Below are 24,420 nucleotides of genomic sequence, written 5' to 3' on the forward strand. Positions count from 1 at the left end.
GTTCTGTAAAAACATTTCTTTAGGGAACCTAAAGCGTCTAATACCTCTTAATCTGTGGAAAGAATGTCAGAGAATCTTTGTTTTCAATCTTAGTTCTGATCATGCAAGCAGAGACAAGCTCATCTTTGGTCACGCAAACCGTGTACATCTGTGGGGCTTTCCATATACTTAGAATCAGAGATAGCAGTGTGCGCATTTGTAGTGCTGTCAACTGAAAATTCTTCCCTTAAAATTTGTTTAAAATCTGATAATGCTTGCTATGGTTAATTATCTGATCCAAGATTTTTCTTGTGCATGATGTCTAAATTTGGTTAACCACATTGATTTTGAAACTGCACATGAAATTTCAGCTGTTTCCACTAAGCTCTTGCAGCAGATTTATCTTTCCCATGTTTACTTAATAACCACAAGTTGTGCTCGGTAATGTTCCAGCAAATGTTTATTTATAGATGAACATAAAGACAGAAAAGCCAGATTTTACAGAAACAGAAAAGGTGTAGTATTTGTGTTTCTAAATGAAGCAGAGTTATCACAAAGAACAGGGCAGTCTGCAGTTGGCTCTTGAATTTGAAAGGGGCAATCTTTTCTCAAGCCAGGCTTCTCTGCTGCTGAAACAACATGGCGCAAATACAAGCCTTTATTCTTCAGTATTTTCAGTGTTTTAAAATTTTGCTTTGGATGCACATAATCAGTAGTGTAATCTAATGAGTGCTGTGCTCTGCAGCACAGTGTGTGACATGGAGCAGCTCTGCAGGGGTGGCATATGTGAGAGGTACACACAGGGGTAGGCAGCTCATTTTTGCGTGTTAAGATTGGGCTTATTTCCCTATGTTTTGTGACGCTGGATTTGGATCCCGAGAAAATGACTGTACTCTTAGAATGCAATGCATAACACAGTTCAGAAATAAGAGCTTTATAAGATTCTTAATGATGTTTTGATACAAGTGATATCTTAGTAACAAATATGTTAGAGAAAACTAAAAGTTTAAAGCTTTTCATTTGACATTGGCAAGTCATTGGGCATATTAGTATTTCATTTAACTTTCAGATTTTTTTTAATGATGTTGTAAGCATCTGTTCATTTAATTTCGTGTGGTAGGTGTGTAAAATGGTGCTCTGGCTATGCTGCTCTAAAAATGGGTTTCTCGGATCTGTTGCATCTGCTTGCAAAAACGTTAGCAAACATATTCTATACAAAGACCAAGTCAAGCTAGTGGAACAGCTTTCTTGCTCTGTTTATTATTTTGTGGAACCCTGGATCTGATAGACTTAAAGTTGTGGTAACGCTAATACGTTTTGAAAGGAAGTGATTTAAAGATTTGAACTTTACTTTGTTAGCTGATACACAACAATGCTTTGAGCGCTGTTTTTTTCCTGAGCAAACAACCACATAAAAGAAAAAATCCTAAAGCATGTATAGGTAGGATTGGCTGTGTGTTCATGAAGAAGGAAGTGAGCTGCATGATTTCCTGACTTCAAGGCTTTTGTGAAGCATTCTTGGATTCTGCTTGTATGTACACTCAGTTTTCTTTCTTCAGGCTCAAAGGAGTGGTTAAAAGTTATGTTTTTGGGGTAGCTTCTCCATGGGTGAGTGTAGAACAGAGAAAATAAATGTGCCTTTTGACTGTGAGCTGTGTTTCCTTGGAAGCTTTCCACTTCTTCCTTGCTACTCCATTGCTGGTCAGGGGATATAAGAGAGATGGAGTAGAGCTGGGCTGAGGTTTGGATGTGTTACCCATCCTGGCCTCTGCCTGCCAGCATTGTGCTGAGGCTGAATTAGGATCTGCTCTATCCCATGAAGGAATGCCCTGCTGTTTATTTCTCCAGTGACAGCACAGCTCTTGTAGGAAACATGCTGTCAGTAGAAATGGAGAGGATGCTATCGTACCATGACAGTGCTTCTTTTGCTTATACAATCACAGAATCCTTAAGGTTGGAAAAGAACACTAAGATCATCTAGTTCAACTCAGCCCGTCCCCACTGTGCCCACTAACCATGATCCTCAGTGCCACATCTACACATTTCTTGGAACACCTCGATGACTTCACCAATGCCTTGGGCAGCTTGTTCCATTGCCTCACCACTTGTTTGGAGGAAATTTTCCTAATATCCTATCCGAACCTCACCTGGCACAACTTATGGCCATTGCCAAAATCCCAGACTGGAAAAGATATCCTCTTGTAGTTCCCAGATATAAAACTACACACACACACACACACACACACACACACACACACACACATATTCACTCCTCTTAATCTCCCAACATATAGAAAATTCAGTCATACAAAGTTTATCTTGTCATTTCTATTAAAGCTCATTCCTCTGCTTGTAAACAGGTAACCTATAAACACAGGCTTTTACTTAGGAATTTATGAGTGTTTTCTTTTTGAGTCATTTTTATTCTCCCCTTGCTGTTCTTTCAGGATGAATGCTGTTCAGCAGGCAGGACACAGTTATTGCTTTGGGGAAGTAAATTGTACTCCTGGCCTTTCCACTCTGCTACATAACTGTAGGTGATTTGTTTTATCCTTTGTATCTCTGTTTTCCAATCTACAGATTCATTTTATGGTGGTAGTTAATCTTTCAGAGTAAAAATTTGAAATCTACAGATAAGATTATATCTGTATCTCACTGAAAAAGTATCCTGCAAAATCTACCAAAATTGCATTACTGTCCTGACAGGGAAAAAAAAAAAGCAAGCTAAAAAGATCCCTCCAGAATGAGCACTGTATATTTTGCAGGATTTTGCAAATTCTAAACTTGAATTGAAAGTAGAATAAAGATCAAATTCTGCTTGTCTTACACATGTATGAAGTGAATGGTTGGTTGTACTGTGGTGATGTGTTGCCAAGACTGTAACAGTGGGGTCTTTCAGAAACGTTCCTCTCCATCCAGTGCTAAACTTTGTGTGGTGATGTGTGTACACAGAGAACAGGCAGGGGACTGAGCAATATATTGCTTTGTTTTTATTTCTTAAACCAAAGTAACTTGTCTAGAACCCAGGAGCCAGATGGCCTGGTGTAGACCACTAACGTGGACTTTTCTGTTCATTTAGGCAGAACAAAATGCTTGCTGCTTTTATTGGTGCTAGCATTACTAACATGGAAAGGCACAGTTGGAGGGGTATGCATTTTTATGGTGCTATAGGGATATGTACCCTCATACTCAAAATGCATAGAGGCTGGTTGTCATTTGGTGTGACTATAGGAGGAAAGGGACTTTCCAAGTATTTTTATGACCTCTGCTTACATATGTTTTTATTGTGTGAGTAGATTGAAAAAGTACCTTTGAAAACCATGTTGTTTTATGCACGTACTGTGAGCACAGGGATTTTTAGACCCACAGAGGATTCAGTCCACCTTACTGTAATCACAGAGGCTTTGATAAAATAGGGTCTATGTAGATTCTTCCTCTCTGGAAGAAGAAAGTCCTATGATCAGAAGCAGTAGACAATATTTTTGTTTTGTCAAAGTATTCATTGAAATATGTCTTGGGACAAACTTTTCAATGGATAAAAATGATATTGCTTAATTCTCTTTTACTTGGTGGTGAACTCCATCTGTAATTCAATTATGGTTGCTTTGACTCCCTTCTTCTCTCATTTAGAGTCTTAGCCATGATAGATGTTTGTGGCTAAGTGTGGCTAGCCATAGCCAGCTGTAAGTGGAAACTGCACACCTAAACTTGGTGGTAACGGTGTTGTACCTGACATAACATGCCATGCCAGTGGTATACTTAGTGAGGCAGAGGGCATTCCCAGGTTAAAAAGAAAAAAAATCAAAGGAATTGAAGTATCTGTGGCTGGGTATCATGGGAGCAAATAAGCATTTAACTAAGTGAATCGAGTTAGAACTACGTTCTGAAATACTAGGTTTGAGAGGGCTGGGAAAATCTGTCCCCAGTCAGACTGAAGAGAAGCCCAGAGAATGAGGTGTAATTGCTGATGTGATGTCCCCAGAAAGTTGAGTTTTTGAGAGAAAAAGGAGACTTAAAAAACAAAACAAAACATGCAAGATCTTTCTAAATACAATGTAATTTCAGTAGGCTAAACAGTGCTTTGGTTTGAAGACAGAAAATCCTACATCACAACAGCAGCAAGCTTAGGCAAGCTTCTGGGAAAAACCTTCTTCAATGTCTAGACTTAGCTGGTTGTGTTGAATGTCACATGTAGTTCTCAAATGGCTATATTTCAGCTAAGGGTGGGTGACCTGCCAGTGCACTGTCATCCACATTCTCTGAGAAGTGTGCTTAGAGACTTGCCAGCACTGAGTGTGGAGATGGCTAATACAGTAACTCTGAAAGGTACAATTCTTCACTTCGGTGAAAATCAACCAGTAGAATCTGGATGGCTGTTGTAGCCCAAATGTCTATATTAACAATAGTGTTCCCATTTTATTTTCTTAAGATTGCTTGCTCTTCAGGACAGAACTGTAGCATATAACATATACACAATTTCTGTTTAATCATGTGAAAATATTACTCCTACTTAATAGTATAGTTCTTTTCTGACTTCAAGAAATTTGAAGATAGCTTGCAAACATAAGAACATGTGATGGTTGTAACTCAGAGGTTAAGAGGCACATCCAGGGTTTTCCTATGTGCAACTAATTTTGTGCAGGCTGGCTCAGCAGCTCATTCTGTTGTTAAGAAGTGTTTTTTTTTTTTTTTTAGCTTCTGTTAAAGTGCTGAGCAGTGTGCTGCAAATAAGGTGTTCCTACATCACTGCGGTGTTTCAGATCCTTTTCATCCAAAGCCTTGAGACCTTCTAGTGGCGCAAATGGAAAAAAAAAATATGGAACAGTTGTCTGTAGAACTTTCTGTTTGTGAAAAGACTTCAGTTTTGATGCTGTGGCTAAATCTATTTCCAGTTCAGTTTCCTCTCTGTATCACCTGGTAATATTGGTGGCCTGCTTAGGAGTCAATATTCTTAGGCTTTGGGGTGGATTGTCATGGAATCTGTGATGAGAATTTCAGGGCCCCAGAGCAGTCTGACAGGCTGACTCCTGGAATCATAGAACCACTAAGGTTGGAAAAGACAACTAAGATCATCTAATCCAACCGCCAACCTTTCCATGCTACCAAACCACATTCCTCAGTGCCATGTCTATCTATTACTTGAATGCCTCCTGGAATTACTACTCCACAGCCTCCCTAGGCAGCCTGTTCCGATGTCTCACCACTCTTTCTGAGGAGAAATTTTTTCTAATATACAACCTGAACCACCCTTGGCTTAACTTAAGGCCGTACCTTGGAGATAGCGTCATTTTCACAGCAAGGTTTAGCAGTTTGGGGCAGATTTTGTCAAGTACCTCATTTTGAAATATCAAAATACTTTACTTGCCATACTCCGCTGGTGTATCAGGATCAACTTATTACACCTGGTATCTGGTCTTTGATTGTAACCATTACTGGGTACTGAAGAAGATGTTGCAGTATGCTGAAATAGAAGTTGTGAACTCAGGAGCTTATGGTTTCTTTTATGCCCTGAACCAGACTGGGATATCCCTGTTTTCTGAAATATTCAGAATGTTGCATGTTATCTGTAAGCTGTATTAAAAATAATAAAAAAAAAGTCTTGAAACCTGATCAGCAAGTAGTAATTAGAAAAGGCTTTTGAAATGGTCAGCAGCATCACCTCCTCTAATGGAATGCAGTGTACACTGTTATTTTTATCTTTAGTGCACAGAATTTCTGCTTATACGAACAGTCTCTGAAGTTATCAGGTGTACATAGCACAAGTGCTGAGTAGTGCAGCTGAGCCCAAGCAGCTGCTGCATTTTCCCTTTTTTAGTGGTGGGCTTGAAGCTGAATAATTGCAGTGTAAGTATTTTTTTTTTTTTCTGAATGCTGAAATGAATGGATTAGGTCACTCTTTTATTCCCTTTGTGTTTTCTCTTTGTAAACTTTTTAGAGACCTGAGTTGACTGTACTTCTTTGAATCAATTTTCTAAGAAAATGTTCATTGGACATAATTTATTACAATGGGTGTGTTTTTTTTTTTTTTTTTTTTCCTCTCCTTATAATATGAATTATACAAGTAACAGTTACTGTGCAGTTTATATAACCACTTACCATTAAGCAGTGGTGTTATAATGTGCGGCAGAACATTTTACACATGCAAAGAATTGTTTGCGATCAAGGCAGAAGGGAACATGGCTGGAATACATTTAAATAGTGAACACAGTTCTGGAAACCATTAGGCAAAAGGGACCTGAGAGAAATCTCATTATTTCAAATTACAGCTTCGTACAAATTGAAAATGTGTTTTAGAAGGAGTAACTTAAAAGTAATAAATTTGTAGTCTGAAAAATACTTTTTATGCAGACAGTTTACTTTTTGTGGTAGTTTTTGTGATTTTTTTTTTTCCTGCAATATAAGACTTTTAAAAACAACTCCTTTTTACTCTTAAGATTATTCTCATTTTCTCTTTTTTTAAAACATGAGATGAAAATGTATGAGGTATTTTCATCTAATCAGGCAGATTTCGTGGTTTCATTTATTTTGTTTGTGAGATATTATTTGTTCTAAGTGCTGCCACAGAAAGACAGGCTCCTACAGCTCCTTTATGCTCCCTCAGTGGCTGCAGCCTCAGGATTGTGCTTGTCTGATTGAAGGTGGGACCTAACAGGACAGGGTCTACCAGGGAGGCTCTCTGCTCCACCAAAATCATGCAGAGATGGAGATTTGAGAGTGAAGATGATGTTTTTTTTTAGATGATTAGATTACCAGGTCTCTTCTGATGTGCTGCATAGTGAGACTGTAGCCCCTGACAAGTGTTACTGTACTGCTGGACCTCAGGGTTTTTGTGGTACCAGACAGGCAAGTGTGCAGCAAAGATCATCCCTTACAACCTCTTCAGTCTTTCATGCTTTCATGCATGGGATGGAAACATCTTAAAATGGGTGGGTGCTGCAGCATGCATTAAGGAAGGATCATAGTATCATAGAATCACAGAATTTTCCAATTTTCTTTGTTATTTCAAGTGTTATTTCAAGACAAAGATTTTGCTGTCATCCAGCAGAGAGATGGTGAAGGTGCTGTAAAATAAGCGTCTGCGTTGTCGCATGTGAGATTTTCATTTAACTAGCTTTTTAAATTAGGAAGTTTCCTTAATAATAGCATTAGAATTTTAAATCTTCTGAACAAGGAAGGAGTCCCGTAGAAATATGTTATATGTGGTTTGTTGCTGTCCGTGTGTACGACAGGGCCAAGTCCGTGGCTGCATGGATAAAAAGGTCATTCTGTCAGTCTCCAAAAATTGGAATATTTGCTGTCTAAACTCTGGTTCTTTTAAATCCGGCATTAGTCTGACAGTAACTATATTGGAATGTTGTACTTTGTGCTTTGTTGCCTTATTTAAGTTTTATTCATTGCTTTTTTGTTTGCTTACTGTTGATTATATTTTATGTTTCAAGCTCTGTTTTTATTCAAAACAAATATAAAAAAAAATTGTATTCAAAGCAAATGTTAAAAACGTTGAAAAATATTGTCAAAATCATATATGCTTCCCATCCAAAACAGTGTACTTTTCCATCTGTAATTTGACTGAAAATGTGCAGAAAACAGTACTTTTCTTATTAATACTTTATTTTATGCAAAGCCTTTGAGGATTTCTTTTTGTTTGTTTCTTTGAAGCAAATTCTGGGTACAGAATTTTCTGCTTGATGAGACATCTTTTACTTTTGGATCCATAATTTACATGCAAATGAGTAACAAAGTATTCTTTTTACTGCTTTACAACTTGGATCTTTTATTTCCTCAGCCATCATGTATGTCATGGGAGCACTTGGTCCTGCAGCTGGCTACTTACTGGGAGGACTTCTCATTGGTTTCTATGTTGATCCTAGGACAACTGTTTATATTGACCAGAATGATCCCCGATTCATTGGAAACTGGTAAGGGTCAAGCGTTTTTCAGAGCTACTCTTACCAATAGGGAATTGAGGCAGGGTGGGCAACTGTATCCCTTGAGGGCTTATTTAGATCTACCGAATGAGATCAAGGAAGAAAAGATTTCAGTGAATTGTTGCATGCTAGCTCCTGACAGGGAGGAAATGCTTGCCACAGAAACATATGGGCACATTTAATGGAAAATCTGTTTTGACTGTGCCAGGAGCTGCTCTGACTGACACAATGGGTTCTGACTTACAGCACTCAGCACAGAAATGGCAGGACAGGATATTGCTATGCTTAGGAGACCATTGATATCGCTGCTGCCCAGGGCTGAGTCTTTCCCAAGAGAAGCTGGATACATCCCTTCTTTTGCTTTCCAGCATATCTTTGATAGAGTTTTTCTGATTCTTGACTCTGGTATGGTATAGAGTACAGTTTCATGTCTGGTGCACTGGATAAGTACTTGTCATGATGACATTTCAGTCAGACTGTACCTGCTTCTGTTTAACCTACAACGATCAGTCTTCACAGTTTGATGTGAAAAAGTCATTCCTTGGAGTGTTCCTAGACCTTTGAAGGTTTATTGCTGCTTTATTTGTCTTACCCAAGAGCACTGATGCATGGGACTGTTTGGATGAATTTTCAGTGAGAGACAAAGAAACCTGAGTGCTCAGTTAACCTGACCCTGGGTTTAGTGGCTCTGTGCTCTCATTTATATCTCACAGAAAAGATCTGCAGTGTGAATGTACTGCAGTGTTAAAGAAACACTCCGGCTAATTTTGAATAAAAGATTTTAAACCAGAGGGGGGAAAAAAAAAGTTTTTGTCTTTGTTTAAATCATATGCTTCACATGTTTGTAAGAATACCAGTTAGGCACTTATCAAGCCATATACACCAATCTCTGTTCTGCATCAGATGGACTGCCATTGTTGCTGCTTTACAGCTGGGTTTGGCGACGTTTGTTAGAGAGAATAGCCAGAAAAATGTCTGCCCTTCCTCATGGATTACAAGTTCAGCTTCCATTACTCAGAAGAGTGACTACAAGGGATGGGTCCTTGATATCCTGCTAGAGTGTCTGTAGCCACTGAGCAGAAGTGGTGAGAGGTCACCTCATACAACTTGGTCTGTGCTCATGCTTTGAGAATATCTACTGTGCCAGATCGTGCAAGAGAGAGTCCTTTTTGTGCATTTGGAAGATGTTCTGTTAAACCACTAAATGGATTTTATGCATCTCCAAGGACAGGTATACTGATGATTTCAGTTTGGCACAGGAGTGCCTGTAGAAATGATACAAATAGGACTGAAGGAAGAGCAGGAAATCAGCTGTCATAGTCGTCATGTTCTGTCCAGCACAGAAGAGTCAATCTACGTTTCCTTTTTTTCTCATGCTCATTATATCTCTAGGTTTGGCTATTAATGAAGTGTTCCAGTATTATTCTTTTGGTTTTGTCTCTATTTTTTCTCTCTTAACTTTCTTAAGAGTGTCACCTGTTATCACATCTCTTGTAATTAAGTTTCATGATCTGTGGTGGCTTCTAATGATAGTTCAGTGGTGTTCAGAGCATCTGTGCTTCATTTTTTTTTTTTTTTTATTCTTTTTTGGAAAACTTTATCTACTCATTAGAACTGTGATTCTAATGGTGTGCTTGCTGGTCCTTTGTCCCTTGCTACTTAGTGATTGCCTGGTTGCAGAGTGCTCTGGAAATGTTGACTTTCATTCCATTGAAATCTATTTTCTGGGACTGTGACATTTTCTCCTTGCAGGGAAGTGCTGTGTAGCCAAGTTTATTTTTATTTATGTAATCTAACAATTTGAAATGTAGGAGTAGTCTAGTGCTGACTTCAGAGAGCTGATGTGCTTTTCAAAAGTAGGGTGCAGTTGAGATAAGGTAATGGGCAGTCATATTTGAGATTTCTCAGCCTTGCCTTCTTTGAAGTGAATTAATGTCTTTGATTTTCATCTTTTCTTTATTATAGCTCTAAGGTTTCTCACTCTACTTATCAGAGGGACCAGTGGAAAAATTCCACTATTAAAGCAGGTTATCATTACAGACAAGATAGTAAGTAAAGCAGCTATGATATATGGCAACAAAAATTGCTCTGAGGTCTATTTTTTACTTAAGCTATCCCTTTCAAAGAAGTATTTTGCATGTATTCTGGATGGGCAACTTTATCTCATGTCTTATCTGATTAAGTAAGCGCTGCTTTTTTTGGGTTATTTCTGATCTGTTTCTTCCTTGTTTTGCACAGTTTGGGTTTGCACACCTGGGTTTTTATAGGTGCTCTGGATTGAATTACAGGCCAGCTGTCTTTGTCATCCCATCAAATCTTGAAAACTGCTTTTTATTCAAGTATGGTAACTGTGGACATCTGTTAGAAATCATCTGTCATGTTGTTGTCTTTAAAAACTGCTAATGTGCTGTATAGGGATCTCGTTAGTTGTGGAGTAGCCCTTGGCAGGCTGTCAAGTGCTTTGAATCAACTTTTCTTTTGCTGACACTTTTCTAAGTGTTTGCCTAGTACTGAATATGTTTAATACTTGGGACTTCCCATATTGTCTTTCATCATCATTCCATGCAAGAAGTTTAAAGGAATTCCTCCAGCATTGTCTTGTCTTCCCCGACTTCTAATTGCTTTTATCTGAGGTCATTGGACTTCTGCAGACGCCTTTGAGGTATTCCACTGCATATTTTCTTTGACTTTAAAACATGGGAAATCAAGGGGTTTTTAATTAATCTATAGATCCTATTCAAACCTCCCATTTTCTGCTATAGCTGTCTTTATTATTTTTGATATACTCTTTTGTCTATTTTCCAGTTCTTTGATACTTCTCCAGGAAGATGTAAAATGTAGACAGTGCATATAATTACATACAGTGCTGCATTTGTGACACGTACAGCACTTGGTATGCTTCCATACAGATCCCTTTGGATTTCATTTTTATCTCATGCTACATCACAAGGCCTTGTCTCCTTTGCTATTTCCCACTGAGTGGGTGGCTTCAGATTTCTGCATGCTATTGCCACAGATCGTTTCTTTGATCAGTGCTTTTCAGCTTCTGCCTTTGAGATCCTGAAAGGGATTTTAACTGCATTTTCACACAGTCTACCAATTTATTCCCCATCTGATAGTGCTGATTGATCCTCCTGAAAGTCTGGTTTCTAGCCTATGGATTCTATTAGCTAAAATGAGTCAGTAGAGGATTTTCTGTTTATGTGATATCAAAACTAGTGAAAACTTTCAGTAACTTAGATTTGCCTCAGAACTGCTCCCTGCACAATCTTTCTAACAAAAATGATGTTAAGCGTGAAAGTTTGTTTGGTGTTTGCCTTTGCATAACCATTATACATGCATATGAATTGACCTTTATTTAATGGTACAGCTTGCACTACAAAAGTGTTGCCAAACATTTTTGTTTATTGTACATGTAATCCTGTCTACCCTGGACTTCTAAATTTTTAAAATTTGCACAAATGTTTAATTATTAGCTTCTTTTTTTAAGAGTGTAAAGGATGTACAAAAACATAAGATTTGTCCTATGTGCTGTAATATGCAAAGAGCTTCAGGCTTTTCTTGTTGAGCTTGGATGTTGTAGTAAGGTGGCTGACTTCAATGAATGTTCTAGGCAGTAGTGCAGATTAGTTCAGTGTTTAATGAGAATCACACCTTCAGTCATTGGAAGAATGCTGGGGGTGACTTCTGAGGAGCTTTTTGTTGGGAAGAGAGAGAGCTGAACAGGCAGTGCATTGAAAAGTAGGCACTGGAAAGCAGAACAGATTTAACTCTGATATGTCAATTTGGACATTATATCATGGTTAACTCCAAAGATAAATTTTCGTGTTCTCTGGAGCAACACTGTATTGCTTTACTGCAAATTATCCAAGAAAGGCAAAGTAAAAGTGAACATCTTAGAATTTAGTACTGAATAATTATCAGAAGTAAAAGTATACAAGAATTCTAAGCTGACCCTATTCCATAAACCATCTGGTGGTTACTAGATAAATACCTTTATCAGTAGAAAAGCCAACAGCAAAGTCTTCTAATTAAGTGTTTTAACACAGTGGAAGATCCTCTTCACTCCATTAATTCACTCTAATTTCAGTGTTGTGTATTTTGCAAAGATGTCCTTCCAGCTAGTACAGTCTGTAATAATCACTTTGGTGTGTTTATTTCATGTAATGTATTGCCTTTCATTTCTGTTCCTATCTTCTGGCATTAGGTGGAGTGGATTTCTTCTTTGTGCCATTGCAATGCTCCTTGTGATATTTCCAATGTTTACCTTTCCAAAAAAGCTTCCTCCTCGACATAAAAAAAAGAAAAAGAAAAAGAAAATGAACTCTGATGATGTTTCAAGTGATGATGAAGTCATGAAAGAGAAAACAAATAGCAAAATACAAGCAGAGAGTGCAGTTCCTGCTTCTATGGGATTTGGAAAGAATGTTAAAGGTGAGGTTTTTAAGTTTTAAATGCTTTACATTTTGTGCACAGGTTCATTTTCTAGGGTTGTATGAAGTGTAATTGGAGGCAGAATTCTTGCCTATTGTATTTAATACCATGTTTTACTATTGATGGTCTTTTAAAAAGTTACAAAGTGCAGTTGTTAGGGAAGGACATCATTACACTTACCTTCTTGAAGTGTTTTATGCACACTAGAGACAAATAGGTAGTCTGTTTGCTATAGTTCTGTAACAAACAGCAAAGTCATATAACTTTGGCCTCCATTACCAGGCATATTTCTACAGTTTGCTATTTGCAATTGTCATACTTGCTTAAACTGTCCTTCATACAGTAGTGACTCTTACGAAAAAGAAGCGAAACAAGAAAAAAGAATCCTACGGAGTTAAATTACCTTCATATATTTAAGCAAGTTAACTGGAACAGGTTATTTTATTTCCTATGCATTTCCTAGCTACTGCTTATTGCAGGCTATTTATTTTCTGATGGCTAGGATGAATTAGATCAGTGCTAATTTTGAAATGATGTGAGTTGAAAAGGTTGACAAGCGATGTGATTTTTACTTTATTAATTGAGTAAAGCCCTAATGTGAAATTTAACAGCCAGTAATAATGATTGATAAAATGTCATATGAATAAATGCAGCGTCTTAAAAATGAATCAATACAAAGTAAATAAATTAGAAACTTAGTGTCATCACATTGAATAGTATGGGACAAGAATAAATAAACCTGAATGTCATGTATTAGCAATGTTGTTTTCCCCACCTTGACTTATATGAATTCTGTCTGTGTCATCTTTATGACATTCCGATGCAAATGGAACTAAGAGAAATTGTGAAATTAATGTATCATTTGACATACAAAATCATGCACATGTATCGTTGTTGCACCTGGGTTGGGGCAATCTCAGATATGTGTACACACTGGGAGAAGAACTCATGAAGAGCAGCCTTGTGGAAAAGGACTGGGGGGGTTCTGGTAGACAAAAAGCTTGATGTGAGCCAGCAGTGTGCACTTGTGTCCTGTAAGGACAACAGTATACTGGGCTGCATCAAAATATGGCCAGCCAGCCTCATGAGACCCCATCTGGCCTTGTACTGCATCTAAGCATGGGATCCCCAGCACAAGAAAGATATGGAGCTGATAGAACAGGTCCATAGGATGCACTGATCAGTGGACTGGAGCATCTTTCCCTTTAAGAAAGGTTGAGGGAACTGGACTTGCTCAGTCTGGAGAAGGAACTGAGGAGACCTCACTGTGGCCTTCCAGTACTTAAGGAAAACTTATAAACAGGAGAAAGACCAACTTTTTACACGGTCTGATAGTGATAGGACAAGGGGGAGAACAACTTTAAATTAAAAGAGGAAAGATTTAAGTTAGATGTTATGAGAAAATTCTTTTCTCAGAGAGTGGTGATGCACTGGAACAGACTAGCCAGAGAAGTTGTGGGTGCCCCACAGATGTGCCCCCAGCCCTGAAGGTGCTCAGGGCCAGGTTGGATGGGGCCCTGAGCAAACTCATCTACTGGCTGGCAACTGCATACAGCAGTGGAGTTGGAACTAGATGATGTTTAAGGTCCCTTCTAACCCAAATCATTTAGTGTTTCTATAACTGACAGATATTTTAATGATAGATAAATTATCACTCCTCATATTCTCCATTTGTTTCTCAGTGTAAGGTAATGGTTCCTGGTCCAATAATCTATGTAGAGTGGCTCTAAAAGTGATAGAAATGTGAGAAAAGCATGTTGTGTACTTTCTTCTTTGAAAATGGTATTCCCACGTTATGTACTATTGCTTGTATGTGATGTTTTCTCCTAAATCCATAAAACTAGTTGTGTGATTTTTTTTTTTTTTTCTTCCACTTCTTTTCTTTCTTTTTTTCCCAGTTCAAACTTAGAGGCTTTTGTCTATCAAAAGCAGTTGTGGCTTGCTGTTATCAAGAGTTTCTCACTAACCTAGGGAAGTGGGAAACACATCAGTCCCTGATAGGCTCCTTCCTAACAATTGCAGGCAATCATAAAGCAGAGGGTCTGCTTTAGCCCATAGATGTGTGTGGAAAAGATACAGGCCATCAGTCAAAACCAGTACCTGGATGAGTTTGCTGATCTTGGTTCTCTATGTCTGAATATAATTTTACCTGCCAGGTCATGCTGTATGTTCCTAAAGTGTGTGTCAGCCTAAATGTATGCCATATCTTCTACTAACAAAATCCTTGATTACTGTATTACTTCTGCCACCAAATTGGAACTCCTTTATACACAAAACATTCCATTTTCTCTAAAGAAACTTCAGTGTGTGGAACACTGAAAAACAGCATTGTATTGCATGTGTCAGAAAGACACCAAGCGAGTCAAGATTACACAGTGAAAAGTGTTTTCCTATAAGCTGATAATAGCTTTTCCATTAGGCATCATTTACCCTAGCAAAGAGAGCCTGTGGCAGGAGCGCACTATCATTTAATTATTTTTCAAGTTTAAGTGGGCTTTATGGAATGACATCATGCCTTGAGCTTGTCAGTTGATGTAGTTTCATTTATAATGGGAAGGAAAAATAGTCACGTGTCTAAGTCATTTAGCATTGCTCTTTCTGAGATGCAGTGTTCAGTTTATACTTCCCACTGAATTTCAGGTCTTTCTCTTTTTTATAGAATATTAGGCAAAAAACTCCACTTAGGCAGTAGCCGTAAGACCAGTGATTTAGTAGGTCACATCTTCCATTCTGTACTAATAAGCATCAGTGATGTCCTAGTCTGTCATGACAAAGGTCAGTGCCATTAACCTGTAAAATCCGTGCACTGTTGCTAGGAAGTCTCTCATAGAAGAAACTGTACTTTGATCTTCTGATCTGACATTGTCTCACCTGGAAAGCTTTGTCCTGCTGTAATTTGTCCTAATGTCATGTAAATTAATTTTTAACATGAATGAAAAGTAAATTAAAAAGTTGCGATAGGAGTGGGCTAGAATTCTTGTTCCCCAGGTGGCTGCCAGGGTAGACTGAAGATGTAGGACGAAATTGGCTTCTGCTGCAATTGTCTTCCAGCTTCAGTGACCTTGGCTTTATTTTGGCCCATAGACCTGGGATCATATGAAAATGCAGGTCCATATTTGTTTTTTCCCACGTTTCAAGATGCAAGAAGCTGGAATTCAGTCTTTCCTATTTATGTTACAAGTAAGCGATGTGAAGGGAAGTGCTTTTGGGGCAGGTATCAAAAGTGTTACAGAGGCCATAAGAGGAAGAAAATGGGATTTTATTTCCTGGGAGAAACTGATGAAGTATAAACAACATGAGATAGAGAATATGCATAATAAAGAAGCCATAATTCAATCCCATGCATGAAAATTAATTGTAAACTTAAGCAAACAGAAACACTTTTCATTTATTTCATTGATACCCTCAGGGTTTTGTACTGTGGCAACTCTCTGCAGTCCCCTTTACTTACCGCTATAAAGAAGCTTACTGTGCAATTGCATAAAGGAGCAGTTTAAAGAAAGAAAGTACATATATTACTCACCTAAAATGTTCTGTTCCAAACTAAGAGGTGTTACTTCCATACATTTCCTAATTTTTAAATTTTATTTTTATTTTTCCCCCCAGTATATGAGTAAGTAAACCTATGTTGTCCATGAGCCCAGCCCACGTGCAATTTTCCTGTCTATCTTTTTGTGTCTTCTAGCCGTCCTATGCCATTCCCAGTCAGTCTCTACTGGGACTTGAGACAGGATAATAATGCTTGCCAGGATATCATCAAAGGTAAAAGAAATTGCTGGGGGGATGTAAAGAACTGAAGTGCTCCCCTGAGGAAACCAGCTGAAGTTTTTGCAGTGCACCAAGAGCAGTCAGAGAGAATCAGCTCAAGAGGAGGGGGTGCTGGGCTGTGTGCCCAGGTGAGCTCTGTAAATGTCAGAAAGATCAGCAGACCAAGAGCTGGGTTTCCTGCCATGCCACTGACCTTAAGCCTGTCACTCCCCCTGCTGCTGGCTTGTGTCATCCTGGAGATCTCAAAATAGAAAATGTTGGTGTGGCCCTCTGCAGTGATAAGCAGTGTTACCTGGAGTTTGAGATGCTGCTTGAAAGCAAGTGAAGCGCGTGTGACTGAAAGTGCTAATTTCCATTCGGATACAAACAAAACCATGGATGCCTGTAGCACCAAGAGGAGGGTGCTATAGAGCTGGACATTTTATTCCCCTGGTTGTATGCACTGTACCACCTTTGGCTGGTAAAGGAATGAGGCTAAAACATAATAAATTATGAAGGAGATGAAATTAGAATTAATGCTTTTCTTTCATTAAAATCCTGTTTAGAGTCTTTCAGATTTTTGCTTAGAGTAACATTTACAAATACTTCCGTTGCTTGCAGTATTTTCATAGGCTTACCATCCATCAAGCAGTGATCCAGCCAGCACAACAATGAAAGAGAATGGAGACTCACTAGAGATAACATATTTTCAAAGAGCAGGAGGGAAAGAAAAGCGTCACTAGACTCTCAAATGAGTCCAGCAAGGCAGGTTCCAATTCATGTTTAGTTACTTACTGTATTATTTAAAAAAAAATAAAAAAAATAAAAAAAAAATTAAGATTTGAATTATTGCACAGTAGTATTGTGTAGTAAGAGTATCTTCAGACATACTAAATGATTGTTTCAATTTCAGGAATGTAATTGGTAGAGACTTATTTGTTCAAATGGCAGAATGAGGCTTGTTTCTGCTACACACTTGCAAAAATGAGAGATGGTTTTCGAAGGCCTCCTAAAAATCAGAACTTGACAGGTTTAATAATGACCTTGAAATGAAAGAGTAGGCCTATAGCTAAATCACGCAAAAATAATTTGACATTAAAATGGTTTAAATGCATGATTGATTGCACAGTACAAAGAACCTTTAAAGATTTTCTTTCTTGCTTCTTTTTGGAATTAATGTGGTTGGAAGATGTGAGACTATTGTGCACTGTTAGCACAAGCTTTTAAACTCAGGAGTGCAATACAGGTTCTGTTGCTTAGGATTTTACTGTAATCAGAGGAGAAAAACAGAAAACTGAATTCTGCAAAAGTATTTTTATTTGCCAGATTTTTCATGTATAGCAACTTTTCCTTATACATTCAGAAATCACGAAGAGCTTCAAGCCTCATTTGCTGCAGCTGGTCTGTGTTAGTGCTGTATACAATAATAATCTCTGTTTTATTTGCTGCCAGAAATTAAAATAATCAGAACTGTTCCCTGGAGAATCTTTCATGTGAGTTGAAGAGAACTTGTGCTTGTTCCAGGGCGCTCTGAGTTTTATCTATTTAGCAGTATAAACCCAGCTTAAATGTTCTAATTAGTTTTCAAATTAGTAATGACCTTTAGGATAGGTGCTTAGTACCCTGAAAATTATGAGTAGGAGTTAAGAGAAAGCACAGTTCTACATCAGAATGCCAGAGCAAAATGTTTGTTAGCTCTGCAATTGTTTACCTAATTAGTTCTTCAGTATCTTTAGACTGAAATTTCTAACCCATACATTTTTTGTGAAGTTCAGTTTTTCCAGGAAGAACTAAACTTCAGTAAGTATTATGATCCTTTAAAATTATGGGTTTAGAAAAAATCTTGGGCCTTAAGTTCTGGGCTAAAGACTTTCAGTTTCTGTAAAGATCACAAAGTTCATCATCGTAATGAAGTGACATTTCTCTCTGTAGTGTCCGATCTTCTGAAATTTGCTATCATCTTTTCTTTTGTGTTTATCCAGCACAAGTGAACAACTCTCTTCTATACGTAGCCTTTTATCAGGCTTACTCAAAGTCACTCTTCCACCAACACTTACATGAGGTCATTATTATGAGGCTGAAACATGAAAGACAATTTTCTTCTTGAATATTTTTGGATTGTTCATAACAATTTTATGTCTCTCTCTCTCTCTCTCTCTCTCTCTCTCTATATATATATATATATATATCTATCACACTCAATCCTAATAGCCACAAACGAAGTCCAGATATTGCAGTAGATGCCACAACTAATGTCATTCACGGTTACTGAATGGGTGCCTTCACTTTTGTAAGAAGTTTTCAATAGTGTATCTTTTTAAATATTTTCTTTGCTACAACTTTGGCAGAAAAGACAGAGCTGAAGAAGCAATGGAGATGTCCCATCTAATTGCTGCATCTTGAAAACAGAGAGAACCATATTCTTGCTCAGCCAGTATTGACACAAAAAAGCTGGTAGTGGCCAACATGGAGTCTTAGAGGATGTTTTTTTTTTTGTTTTTTCTTTTTTTTTTTTTTTTCTCCTAAACAGAATCTTTACTCTTTTTGTTCTTCGTTCCTCTTCCTGGGAGATAAATGAAGATGTGTTTGTTTACAGCTGGGATCCTGCATTTGTTAGCTCTGGCTCTTGGTGCTGTAATGAACTGTCTCAACTTGCTTGTGGTCTCTCTGCCACTGTTTCTGTCGTCTCCTCACATTGAGAGCTGAGTGCTGCTGCCTGTGTTTCAAAACACTCAGTCGCTCAGTTTCCAGCAAAATCAATCCTGGCACTCTCTTTTGTGCTTCCTTTCTCCGAGTGGCAGCAACACGATTATAACTACTTGCTGCCATTTCTTGGGAATGGCAGTCAGTCCCATGCCATGTCCCTAGGGAAATACTGCAGCAGTAGTCCTGTGTCAGACATTTTCTTAAACTCCATCATCTTGCCCCATGAGAGGCTTTGCAAAAGTGTCTTGGATCTTGTTTCTTTGGTTTCTTTTTGTGTCTGTGCCCTCACTAGATAACCCAACGCAATCCAAACCCCAAATAAAAAGCAAAATCTGTTGAGGTCTGATGACTGATGTTTTTTTTTACACTTTTGATGTTTTTTCTCTGTCGTTTCCTTTTGAATTAAGAAATCCATTTTGTTCATCCGTATTTTGTGTGTCATATCTGATAATAAATACTGATAACATTTCATTTTGTACTTGCTACTCTCATGCAGTTTCCGCTTATGGGCAGCTGTATCACAGCTTCCATATATTCACATCGATATTGTATTGCCACACACTTGTGTTTTCTCATTTTCCTTTTCCTGTTTTACCATTGTAATCAGTGCTACAATAATTAAAAAAAACAAAACAAAACAAAAAAACCAAACACAAAAAACAGTAAGTGGTTAAAAATGTTAAGATTCAAATATATGAGTGCTTCTTAGTATGATTTATTCATTACTTATTTCCACCAAATTTAGTATTTAACATTTAGTGCTTTTCTTCATAGAGGCAGCAAGAGAGCATTTGACTTCATTAAAATGATAAACTCTGCTTGCACAATGAAATCAGTATAATTTTTGACATCTGGCATAAGCTAATCCTAGATGCAATCAGACAACCGCAGTGCTAATTTGCAGTCTAACAAGTTTTGACATGACAGGAGCCTAAACTCCGCTTTCTTTTATGCTTATAACCTGCTGAAGTTGGAGTGAGACAGATTTTTGACTTGACAACTTCTAACATCAGTAACGTTCTCACACAGGAGTTCTGCTGTTCTACACTTATTCAGCTGTTTATTTCTAATGAATGCTTGTGTCAATGAATTCAATGGGCTCTGTTTTAGGCAGTGTTCAGTTCTCGTGAAATGCTGATGAAAAAACTCAAAGCTTATTGAGCTGAATATACCTGTCACATTTGGATACAGCATCTGATCTTGGTAGAAATCCCAAGAGAAAAAAAAAAAAAACAGCCACTGTTTAAAATTATGCCATATAATCTGAAAAAAAAAAAAAAAAAAAAAAAAAAAAGACTTAAATAGAGTTATTATCATTTTGTGATGGTAACTTGATATTGCTGTAAGGCTGAATTAAATGTATTTAAGTGCTTCTTTTAATGATGGTTCTGAATTTCATGGGGTTTTGATATTTGATTTGTGGGTAATTATAACAGCTATGAATGCTTTTTAAATTTAAGCTAATGATGTGTACTCATTTCTAATTGATCATTTTATCTCTTCTGGGAACATTAGAGTTGTGTGAGTTGTACATATGTAATGTATGTTGAGATTCATTGATATTGATATTTTCTCAGTATACTTTGTTTGCATGCACTGCAAATGCTTTTTAAGCATGTATAAATTTTTAAAATCTAAAATCTTTTGTTTTCCTTTCGAAATCATAGTAATATTATTCCAGCTTTCCAGTGGAGGTCCTTTAAGCAGAGAGCTACAGAGGTGTATGGGATCTTTTTTCCTCATGTGGAGTACAAAATTCAGTGCTGTTTCAGTAGCAGGTTACATGTGTTATATCCTAGAAAATTTCAAAAGAAGACACGAGAATACTTCTGAATTTTATACATTTTCTTGCTGTTTTTCTCTGCTCTTTACTGTTACTATGTAGATCCTGTTTCTTCAGACAGTGTTGTTAAAACAGACCTCAGTTCTGTTTGTGAAAAATGGGACTGCAGCCCCAGGCAATGCAGTGAGATAGTGTAAGAACAAACAGCAAAGAGTGCAATGCAAAATATGCACTCTCCCTTCCGCTCAGCAAATGGAGCCAGATGCTAGCAAGCCATTATTTACAGTCCATCTCAAAGGAAATCAATTTGTTTTGTTCCAATTTGCTTTTGTTTTTCACTCATTATTTATAACATTCATTTGTCATTTTTGTCATTTTATAGAGCTTCCACGAGCAGCTGTCAGGATCTTAAGCAACATGACATTCCTTTTTGTGAGTTTGTCATACACAGCTGAGAGTGCCATTGTTACAGCTTTTATTACCTTCATTCCCAAGTTCATCGAGTCACAGTTTGGCATCCCAGCTTCCAATGCCAGCATCTACACTGGTAAGGCATTGCCAATGAGTGTAACATTGCAAGGGTTGTTGTTCTTTGGCTGATGAAGTAAATCAATATAGGAATGAACTGAAAACATGGCTTTTAGAACAGGTGATTGGATCCATCTTTGTATGCTGGTTTGGGTTCATTGTCCATTGTTCATTGATGCTTGCTATATTTTTTTAGTAAAATGTGAACCAATTTAAATTGCTTGAAGGCTGTTTTGTGTGTGTGTGTGTGTGTGTGTGCCGACACTAACCTTTCACAATATGTTAATAGCCCGTAGGGGAAAAAAAAGCAAGAAAAGCAACCTAGAAAATCCAGGAGCATTAGTGTGATGTGTGTGGCTTAAAAGATCTTTTAAGTGTTGTTATTTGATGAGAATTTTATTTCCTTTTTGATCTTTAAAATATGCTAGCCTTTTCTTCCCCCTGGGGACTGTCTATCTGTACTGCCCTTCCCTTCCTCATCTCCCCTCCAGGTGCTGGTGGCCTCCTCCCCATGTCCCTGCCACCACGGAGCACCCAATGGCACAGCCTAGGCAGGATGGCTCCTCAGGCCCTGGTGTTGCTGAAGCCCTGCTCTTGCAGCTGTGCCACTTCTGCTGCTGCAGTGTGTAGCTAAATCCAACTTCTCCTGCAGCTTGGGAGTGTTGGTTCTGTAGCGGGGAGGGATGGCCTTCAGCTGCAGCTTCCCTAGAGGAAGGGGCCAAATTCTTGTTCAGAATCATGCCTACGGCAAGCAGATCATCACCCTTCTCTTCTGGCTACATCTGAGACACTTGTCTCCATCTCTTCTTGTCCTTTTCTAAGCATCTTTTTTGCCTTCTCCTTACTGATAGAATAGCTGTACATTGCTAATTCTCTGCTCCTCCGTGCTTCCGGATAATACATCTGACAAGGTGCAGTGGGGTGGAGAGTGAGTTGTTGGAGTGAAGATGAGGTGCAAGGAGAAGAAAAAAGGCAGCAAGAGAAAGGGGGACAAGTCACTAAGACACATGGGAATAATTTGTCACCTACAGTGTGTAGAAGGAATGCAAACAATCTCTCTGGAGTGTGGAGGAGAAGCATCAGAGAAGTACCATGAGTTGACTTCTGTTTATGAGCTTGCTGGAATGAGGGCATGAAATCCCTCTGTTCTGTACATAAGGAGGAGAGTTGATTGATAGAACCATGGTTCTACTTGAAGTTTAGGGTATCTACAAACCCACAGGAGTTTGCTGTTTTCTAGGAAAATATGGAAAAGGAAACTTGGAGATTGTGCATTAAATTCTATTAGTTAATTTAATAAATAACATAACCAGTTCCCAAATTTTTCTGGTTAGCAGAAGGAGGACATGCAAATTATTCATATATGTGCATCTATGCTTCATTATGTTGCTGAATTCCTTTGTGCTAAAAATTTTGTATTGGTTATTTTGCATCTCAATGCATAAGCAGCAGTTTCTTAATTAAGTTTCAATTTATTTACATTTTTAAACAAACACTGCATTGATCAGCAGAAAAAATTCTTCATGCCAAATTTCACAGCTTGAACTTCTGCAGCTTGTGCTGAAATCTTGTCTTGTTTGTAATTGGGTTTTATTTTGACTTTAGGTTGCAGATAGATATTAGGCAAATGCATTTTAAAATTTTACGTGCTTTGATAGAAGATTTACTTGTGAAAAAGAGTTACAGTTCAAATAACTTGTAGTTGGAAGAGCTGCTGTATTACAAAGCCCTGCTCTGGTAACTTCTGCTAAAGTGAATACAAATAGGTTGGATCTGCCTTTAGTTCTAGGAAAGATGTAGGGTGTATCTCAAACAGAATTTGAAAATCTCTATGCTGCTCCCTTTGGAAGTATAGCACTGTTAGCAGATATTGCAGTTTTCTGTTACCAGACTATTAGTAACTGTTAAGATCATCTTTTGCCACTGTGGAAAGCCTCAAGTGCTGCAGCATCCTGACAACAGCAAAAAGGACAAAGCCTGAAAACTGCTGACTGAAAGCTGATACTGCCTTGGAGCACTGTACCCGGAAGATTTTTTGGCACACGCACAATTCCTGTAAGCCAAACTGTCAATATGAAATGAAGGAGAGTGCACTGCAACGGCTTATATCAGATTTTAAGCTTTATTCCTCTAAATGGCTTTGAAAGTGAAGAATGCCTGTCCTGATTAGATGTACATGCTTGGCTTTGCCCTGCAAGCTCTTCTGGAAGTGCACTGTAGTAGCAGCGTTCCTTTGACAGTATATCACTTCTGATTTCATATCCCCTGTGGAGGAGGAGAGGAGAGCAGGGATGAAGAATTTGAGCTTGGGGCAAAAGAGCTTCTTAGGCTTCCTGACACACAGAGAGGAATGAGCGCTTCTGTCTGCTACTAAGTCTGCTCCTGCCCTTCAAGTTTATCCCAGGTTTTTCCATCTCCTGTGCCAGTTTGCATGGAGGAATTTGTCTTTCTGTGTCCTTTCCATAGGTTTTCCTTTTACTTTTTTGCCCTTCTGAATGAGAGGCAGCCCAGATGGGCTGTTTGTTCGTGCTCATCTCCTCTTTCTTATGTTCTGTTCTCTACGGTGTGGCAGAGGATGGCTGCGAGCAGAAGCACGGCATAACCCATGATGGAAGATGAAATACCTACATGCTCAGCTTTGACAAGGTGCTAGATGCATACGGTGTTGGTTTCAGTGAAAGGCTTTTCCCGTACATTCAGGAGGATAAGAAAGAAAATATAAATTCTGGTCCAAAAAATGTTAAAAGCTTAAAGCCATGTAAGGTGGAAGGAAAAGTAAAATAATTCTATTCAATAAGCCTATATCTGACCTTAGCTCGTGTAAGGTGTAGCCAATGACTTGGTGCATGGAATTTGATTCATCTGACACAGGTGTTTTAGAAGACATAGCAAGTGATCCCAGTCTATGTTTGGTGGGTACACGGTCTTCTCTGAAACATGCTTCTTACAGCAGGGCATGCATGGTGGGCTTCCATGGCTAAGTTCATTTTCATCTAAAGAGAAGATCTGCAGAGCAAACAAAAAGATTGGTGTTTCTTTCCCGTGTTCATATTCTGTCATTGAAACTCAAGAGAGGTTACAGCTTTAAACTTTGTGAAAATAATTTAATTTTCCTCGAAGGACTTAGAAATTTAAATTCTGCTCTTTTGAGAAAGACTGTTTTTGATTCTGTGAAGGGTTGTTATTAAGAATCTTCCTCATGAAATGACATTTTACTTTATAATGCCATTGGTGATGGTAGTATAATTAAGTTGGCAACTATTTTTACCTCTTACTTTACTTTCACAGTCTCAACACTTTGATAAATGTAACGTC

General features: G+C 38.1%; 1 protein-coding gene across 2 annotated transcripts in view; it reads left to right on the plus strand.

Annotated features, from left to right (window-relative positions):
• The window catches only part of SLCO5A1 (solute carrier organic anion transporter family member 5A1), a 67,996-nt gene that overhangs the window by 20,543 nt on the left and 23,033 nt on the right, over window positions 1–24,420 (plus strand). For both annotated transcript variants that reach the window (XM_072328661.1, XM_072328660.1), the window contains 3 exons: window positions 7,766–7,898; window positions 12,115–12,341; window positions 20,960–21,124. In XM_072328661.1, the coding sequence (XP_072184762.1) occupies window positions 7,766–7,898; window positions 12,115–12,341; window positions 20,960–21,124 (525 nt within the window). The remainder of the gene's footprint in view (window positions 1–7,765; window positions 7,899–12,114; window positions 12,342–20,959; window positions 21,125–24,420) is intronic.

This window comes from Excalfactoria chinensis, chromosome 2 (genome assembly GCF_039878825.1).
Source record: "Excalfactoria chinensis isolate bCotChi1 chromosome 2, bCotChi1.hap2, whole genome shotgun sequence".
In the NCBI taxonomy this organism is placed as follows: Eukaryota; Metazoa; Chordata; class Aves; order Galliformes; family Phasianidae; genus Excalfactoria; species Excalfactoria chinensis.